The sequence below is a fragment of the Pyrus communis genome, chromosome 3 (genome assembly GCF_963583255.1).
Source record: "Pyrus communis chromosome 3, drPyrComm1.1, whole genome shotgun sequence".
Taxonomy (NCBI): domain Eukaryota; kingdom Viridiplantae; phylum Streptophyta; class Magnoliopsida; order Rosales; family Rosaceae; genus Pyrus; species Pyrus communis.
This window is the reverse complement of record NC_084805.1, coordinates 18,016,131-18,024,257: the sequence shown is the minus strand read 5'-3', so window position 1 is coordinate 18,024,257 and position 8,127 is coordinate 18,016,131. Positions and strand designations below refer to the sequence as shown.

The following is an 8,127-nucleotide window of genomic DNA, read 5'->3' as shown; positions in this document are numbered from 1 at the left end:
TCTAGTGGTATTCCTCTTCACTTGTAAGTGAGAGGTCTTAGGTTCGATTTTTGCCAAAGGCAAATTTGAACCACATTATTGCTAGTCGATTGTGAGGCTAAACTTAGATAATATCGATTGTTCAAAAAAAAAAGATGGCCTTGAGTTTTCACTTTTTGGTTTTTAGTTTTAATTTTTTTACAAACTGAAAATAGTTACCAAATAAGATGGTCTCACAGTGAATGAACTAGTTGTTTTTGTTTGTGCTTTTCTACCCCAAAGTTTTGTTTGGTTGTTGTTGTTGGTAGTTATTTCGGTGAAAGGTGGAAACTTTCTTATCCTGGAATGGTTTGTCTGCTTTGAAAATCATTTTCTGCCTTTTCACTTTTAAAATTTTAGGAAGTTGTTGGAAAATAAAATCAGTCATTTGTCCAATTGTGATTTGTCCATTTGGTTCGATTCACTAATTGACCAACTGATGTCTTATCTAGTTACGAATTATGTGTCTGCTTAATTGGTTGAACAAATAATATGTCATTTGTCTCTTTGACAACAATGGCTCCGTATTAGAATGCGTAACTCATAAAATAATTGATCTACTTGATAAGGGCGGGAAGCGAATGCAGATGAAGATGCACAGTTTGATGCGTCTCTCATCTTGATTAAAAAGTGGTGAATTTACTATGCTCCTCATTGAGTCCAAGCTCCCATTTTTCATTCTATCCTTCACTAATATAACCTCATATCTACGCGGTTACAGTAATTTTAAATATCGCTTCATTTAAAAAAAACCTGCATTGGGCATAAAGCACAATTAACTAAGCTAAAACCAATACCCAAATAAGCTTTGTTTCTTCACATATACCAAATGAACTCACTAGATTGACTTACAATGCTCAAGTCCGATCAAATTGGGCCTGAGCCCTAAATGAAGTATCTGACATGATTCATCGGCCAGGGCGAACTTGTTTGGGTTTGTCAGCCCAACTAGACACGAGTTGCAACCTTACAACCCAACTTCTGATAGGGCCTAAATTTCAGATTTTTTTTTTTGAGTTGTTCATTTGGGTAATGCCTGCCTAATCATATTTGGGATGAATGCAATGAGTCCCACAGTATATGAATTCTACTACTTACAATCTTCAATTTAAAGTTGGAATTCAGTTCGGATTGCAATGAGATTGTTTTACTTGATTTGTTGTATAGGGTTTTAATTTGGATTTGTGTTAACAAGTTAGAGCTAGTTACGCACCCACATGAGTTACGCACCCATAATAAGAGTTTGACTCTCGCTCTTCTCTTCTCTTCTCTTAAATCACTACATATTGTTAAGAGTTTGACATTCACTCTTCTCTTCTCTTCTTTGTAAACTGAGTTATATGCTAGTTGGTTAGATCAGTGTGTCCGTCTCGTTGCACTCAAATTCAAAGCTCTTTTACATAAATTAGAGTATATTAGAATATCGCTTTTGCTAACAAAATTTTTGTAGAAGTGCCAAGGAAAGTAAAATATTTTTACACACACACAAAGTAAAAGCAAGTAAAAAAGTTGATAGCATAAGTAGGACAAGAAAAGGAAGTCAATGGTATTTTTTTTCAAAAAAAAAAAAAAAAAGTTTGAAGTTCTCCAAGAGTTTCTTGTTTGACATTTGGGGCTGAACACTTTGCCCATGACAAAAAAAAAAAAAAAAAAAAAAAAAACTGTCCACCATTAAGAGAAGGAAAATGAGGTGCGATTGTGACACTTAAATCTATATACTTTCCGAGCTAGATTTTATGAAAAGGAAATGGCATAAGATGCTTTTGATTTCGTTGATTAATGTGTAATTTGCAACAAGAAGCAATAACCTCTGTAGAATGCATGGGAAAAAAAGAGACAAACACGCTTACAGTTGGAGAGCATGAAATTATAATGCATATGCAAGTGTTTGGTGAAGCAAATGATGACTGTCAATTTCTTTCTTTCTCCCAAAAAAAAGCAAAAACAACACAACCAAACCAAAGGTAAAAAACCCTAATGAGAAATGAGTGATTTTAATAGTGACAACTTGGTTAGTAGGGCACCTACCCTAATACTTATGGGTCACCCTGCATAATTGACCTTAAGCCACCCATTGTCCTTGAGACTTGAAATCTCTCCAAACATTCTTTCTAGCTCTAGGTGAGGAGTTAGCTGGGTAGGGTCTCTCATTTCTCTTTGGTTTGGTTGCAATTTGCAAAATCCAAAGGGTAAGCTAGATGTATCTCGCGGAGACCCGAAGCCTTTCCCTTCCATTATGGACATAGATTTGGGGATTTGATTATGACATACCACCCACATATTTTTTTCCAACAACGAGCTTTGTACAAATATTGTGAGATTTACTTGCATTAACAATTGACAACTAATTATACAAGAGTCGTGTTAGTGATACTCAGCTATCTACATGGACAAAAACATATGCACAACACGCATGTGGATGGCAGTTAGTCATTGATGTATTGTGAGACTCACTGATATCAACTAAGAAATAGTTTCAATGACGTCATTCATTCAATTGATGAATTTTGAGATCTACTTGTATTTAGAAAATAAACTTTATGTCTAATAAATACTTATCACGTGGTGAATTGATTAATTCTAAGATCTACTTGTAGCAACCATTAACAACCAACCATACATGTGTAGGCTCACTAGGCTGCTCATTATAGAACGAAGTCCCAAGCCTAAAAAAGAGTTGTGCGAGCAATACTTGCCCATGCGTGGGAAAATTATAAATAGAACAATAACAATGTGCGAGTGACATTTAGGGCTTTTGAGAACTACTTACATTAATGTTTGACAGTCAACTAAGCCTGCATGTAGTATGAGTGATTGTCAATTGTTGATTTGTGAAACTTACATAGATTAATTGATAACCAACTCCAAATTTATGCATGAGAGTATCTCCTTAGCACTTCTCATACAACAAAACTATGCGCGACTTTTGCATGAGATCGTAGTTCACAAACATTGAACCAAGCAATTGTCAAGGTTTAGAATTCTAAAGTTTTTTTTTTTAGAATTCGAAGTTCCTTTTAGAATGCTAAGTCTTAACATTAAGAACATTGAAATTGGGTGCCAGTGCAGCCTAAACTGGCCAAGTCCATGTCAATTTAAGTCCTTTTTTTATTCTCATTTTCTGAGTTGTCTATCTCAACCTCATTAGCAAAACATGAGGAACAAAAGATTAATCAGAAAAGACCACCACAAGCAAGCAAGCATCCGAAGAAACAACTTCAAAAGTGGATCAAAGAAGCTGACAAAGAAAAATGCAAAAAGATAACAAAAACAAATATCAATCGCATACACGTCTCCATGCAATTGGCCTTGAATTTCATGGAGACAAAACTGTCAGGCTATAATTTTCTAATTGTAATTATTTATTTGCCTATCATTGCAAATTATATATAATATGTCATGTAACTGTTCAGAATGCTATGCACCAGAAACCACCAAAGCATCTTTTTCATCTGGTAATTATATTACACTAATCTGCAGACAAATAATAGACCCCTCAATTAAAATAAATGATTAAGGCTGCAATGCACAGATCTTTTGCTCAACCCTAAACTTGGATTTTTACTAACCACCTCTTAGAGAAGAAAGATTAGGATAATTTTAAAGGGCATCTTTCCAAACCTGAACTCCACTACACAACCCTTTTTCTTTATTTTTTAATTACACAATAAATTTAAAAAGTGGTTGAAGATTATAAAGCTCCTTTGGTTCATTGGGCCTAGTCAGAATCTCACCACTGCCAACCTGGGATTCTTTTGATGTTCTTTGTATTGTTGTATATTGTAAAAATAAAAAAATTTAAAAAAAAAATCTAAACAATTTTTAATGGAGTGGTTCTAACTTGTAAGTTCTAACCTCTCTGCTCATTTTTTTTATTTTTTTTTCAGAGCAGTAAAAAGGGAACAGAAGCTTCTGTTTTTGGATAATCTGTGAAAATTACAGGAGCACAAAATGTGGCAGAAATCATGGCTGACCCCAGCTCAAGATTATAGCCAATTGTCTTAATCATTCAAATTAGACTTTCTTAGAGAGCAAGTGACCCCACTCCTACAGCTAGTTGCAACCCAAGTTTAATTAGAATCAAATCCAAAAGATTATGCAAATTTCACTGTGATCAATTGACATGACTTTTGTGGAAAATTACAAAATTCTCATTGAAATGATGACAAAGCTCTTCCCTCTAATTAATTAATTAGCATTGTTATCTTACAGAAATTGCTTCTGGGATTTTACAGTGGATAAAACAGCTCTCCCCAAAAGAGGAAAAAAATTGGAACAAGAAATTACATTGAGTAAACGAAGATGAAAGGAAGACAGAAAAATTAATGGCTCTCCAATAGGAGAAAATCTTGTGGTGGGATGCGCGACGACTTCATCTTTAAGACATCTCTCATAAAAGTATGAGATTTTCTTATATGAAATTCCATCCGACTCCAAGCAATCCCAATCAAGCTGCTCTAATCATGCAGCCCTACCAAATATTTCTCTTTGAATAGAATAGACGTCAAGGGTTTGGTACCAAGCAAAGGATAAAAGGCTCGGTATCAGCACAGTGCATGCAAATCTTCAAATGTTTTTTATATCTTGTATTTACAATAACATCCCCTCTGTCCACATTATTATGGACTGACAAAATGGTGATCAGAGCTCAATTTTCATGTGCGATACTTGATTTGAACCTGCATCATGTATAAAAGAAAAATTGCCATCATATGAATTTGTGTTTTACAATTTTATATATAGGAATGTGAGGAGTTGTATTTTTGGTTTATTTTTCCTTACCAAGCAATTCTGATTCTCTGGCTGGATTTTGGCCAAAACCCATCTGAACAATGGTATGCAGATCATCTTCACCAAATGCTGGAAACTGGTAAAAGTAAACCAGAAAGAGTTGGATAAATTTTTTTTTTTACCGGACAATTAATATATTTCTTAAACAACCTAACCTGTAGAAAGGAGAACTCGAACTTATGCGTAAAAGGATAGTCAACTAATCTAACCAACTGACCGAACCCTCGACAAACTTAAAATATTGTGGAAGTAAAACAGTAAAATTAATTACCTGAGGAATGCCTTCACTACTAAAACCACTGAGAGGAGGTAATTGCATCCCAAGGCTTTGGCACGGTGAGGTATTATCCAAGGGGTCCACTGCCCCATTAGAAAGTGCTGGATTTTGCTGGCGTTGGTGTCCATAAATGGCTTGTGCCGAGGAATCTGATGGGAATATTGGATGCTGTGGCAAGCCATTGTTTTGTTGAAATATCTAAAACCAAAAAGGAAAGAAAAACAATTCAGAAAAGTTGGAAAATATTCATTTAATTATGTTTTTAATGAACCTACCTCTTTTGACATTAGGGTTTCCATGTTGAAATCCAGTCTGGTGTTCACAGAAGACAACTTCATGGAGAGAAACTGCATACAAAGAACATGGAAATATACCCGATTAGGGAAATGACATGGAATCTGCATTCTGCAATCCAAATTTACAATTAGATATCTGTGTTGACTTTTTGATAAGAAAAATGTCAATTTTTACCTCGACTTGGCGTTGTAATGACTGCACGTAATTTATAATCTCATCAAGCATAAGTGCTTTTCCAGTCACCTAAAAAAAAGCCAAAAAAATATCGAAGTCACGTTAGTAAAAGTGGCACATTCATGCACTTCAGAAAGTTAAAAGCTTTTCGTACATTAGGGTTATGCCCCTTCACCCTAATTAATTAATTAATATATCTGTAAATTAAAGTTGTTTAGAATATTGCAACTTTGTATTTAACGCATACCTTGTTGCAACCCGGCACAAGATCTTGAAGAAGCTTCATCCTTTCACTAATCTTCTCTCTTCTTACCTATCAAAATTGCACCAAAAAAACCCATGTCACAACAAAGCTAGAAATTAAAATGGAGGAAATTAATTTAAATTAAATTAAAACTACTCAACCCATATTTCTTACCCTTTCAGCAAGGCTGTGGCTGTCAGTGGCTTGGCCCCTTCTTGCTCTTACATGAATATAATCCTTGGGAGGCTCAGGTGGCTTTGGACCAATCTTGGTTTGCTTCTCATCAGAACTGGTGCTTCCCTTTGCATCCTCCTCAGCTTTCACAGACCCATTTTGGTCATTCCCATTGTTTTCACTTGGCTTGCTTCTCTTTGCATTAGAATTTTCGTTAACTTCAGCCCCCTGAATGCAATTAATAAAAAGTTAATTGCTTTAACTAAAATGATGCACAAACTCAAAATCTAAAATTTCTATTTAGGCCTAATGATCACGTCAGTGCGCCCGCCCTTTGCACTTTGAGCACAAATCTTGCTCTCCGGGTTGAGAATTGAAAAAAGTAAGTTGCTTTATAATAATTAAAATGATGTAGAAAATCAGTTTATGTCAGTTGATTGCGTCAATGTGCTCCGCTCGTTTCTTTTTCCACTCAAATTCGAATCTCAGCCGTATAATTTAGAATATCTTCTCGTCGAAGAAAAAATAATAGAAAATGGGTATTGTATGTACCTTTGTGGAAGTTGGAGATGGGGATATTGGAGGAGGATGATGGTCCTTTGCTTTTCCTTTGGAAGCTGATTTTCTTTTCCTAGAATTCATATCCATGGAATTGATCTCCCCGTTTGGTTTCTGCTCAGAAATCGTCGATTCCTCTCGGGAATTGGGGAGTTCACTCCGATCCTGCAGCAGAGCACGCATCTTTTCCTGCATACTCGTCTGAGATCCGAGTGCCTTAATCGACGAACTGCTCGAAACCCGAGGAAGCTTGCCGCCATTTCCCGCTGCGGGATGGGATCTAAACGGCGGTTGTTCAGTACTGTTGTTATTATTCGTTCCCAGCTGTGATGTTCTGCCATTGAAGCTCCTGCTTCCGAAACATGAAAACTTCGCCGCCCTCTCGGCGAATCCAGGGTCGGCAGAGAAATCCGCCAGGCTGGAATTCAAGGCCATGGAGTTTGCTAAATTGTGTTGCTTTTCCTTCTCCAAATGGTGATCCGGAACGGGCAGGTTTAACTTGGGCGGCGAGTTCAACGGGGTGCTGTAGCATGAAGTGTTGGCACTTGCATTTCCATTTCTACCCATGTAAGAATTTTGAATTCCCAGCAACGACTGGGAATGTGGCGAGAGATCGCTGGAGTTTCCGATGCTTCCGAGCTTTCCGATCAGTTCCCTGATCACGAAGCTCTCGTTGGAGATGTTGGAGTTGGACGCCGCCGGAGATGACACCATTGAACTCAGGGCTGATTTGAAGTGGATGTTCTGGTCGGTTGACTTGTTGTCCCAATTGGGATTGTAGAAGCAGTCCGGGGACTGCTCCAAAGCGCAATTTCGGTCCGTGGCAGCGGCCTGGATGTCCACGGCGGTCGAGAATGAAGACCGCCATGCCGGCATTGAGGATGCTTGTTCTAAGAGAAGCGGAGATGGGATTCCGGCATTTAGGAAAAAATCATTCTCCATGATCGCCAAATTGTCAATTGGTAACCAAAGACTGAAACTTTATAATGCTGCAGCTGAAAAGATTGTTTTTTTTTTTTTTCTTCCGGTTTTTCGGAAAGGCGACGAGGTGGTTTCGGAAAGAGAAGCAGAGGAAGTGAAAATTTGGGTGTGGAGAGAAGAATGTGGGGTTTGGATATATAAGATTGTGGGAAGAGAGGAGGAGAGTAATGAGTGAATGGTTTGGTGTGTAAAAAGCTTAAGCAAAAAGCAGAGAGACAGAAAAAAAAGGAAGAGAAACAGAAAGAAAAAGAGAAAGGGAAGGAGGCGAAGGGGAAGGGGGTGGGTTTGTGGGGGTGAAGAAGTTAAATAGGGGAAAGAGGGATAGGAAAAAGACGAAGGTTGGTTTGACTTTTTGTGCTATGGTTTTTAAGTTGGGAGTGTGTCGACAGAACGTCGTCTTAAAACTACTCTAATTTACGAAGATTTACGCAATAAAAGAATATTATCATTGTAAATTTGTCCACATAATATTGTATTATTTTCACGAGATGTTATTGTAATTGTAGTCATGCTATATAATATGTCCTCCTAATTTATGTATTCGTTACAACAATATATATACATCAAAGAATATGAGAAATAAATCAGGATCAAACTAGTAATTCACAAAATT

The 8,127-nt window shown here is 36.9% G+C and overlaps 1 protein-coding gene across 1 annotated transcript; it reads right to left on the bottom strand.

Annotated features, from left to right (window-relative positions):
* Positions 1 to 4,178: 4,178 nt before the first annotated feature.
* Positions 4,179 to 7,773, bottom strand: LOC137729831 (transcription factor bHLH62-like). The gene is made up of 8 exons (XM_068468875.1): positions 6,528 to 7,773; positions 5,976 to 6,203; positions 5,805 to 5,870; positions 5,558 to 5,626; positions 5,362 to 5,433; positions 5,081 to 5,284; positions 4,801 to 4,885; positions 4,179 to 4,697 (listed from the first exon to the last, which is right to left on the bottom strand). The coding sequence occupies exons 1-8, from the start codon at positions 7,473 to 7,475 to the stop codon at positions 4,660 to 4,662; spliced, it is 1,710 nt and encodes a 569-aa protein (XP_068324976.1). The 5' UTR covers positions 7,476 to 7,773; the 3' UTR covers positions 4,179 to 4,659.
* Positions 7,774 to 8,127: the final 354 nt, after the last annotated feature.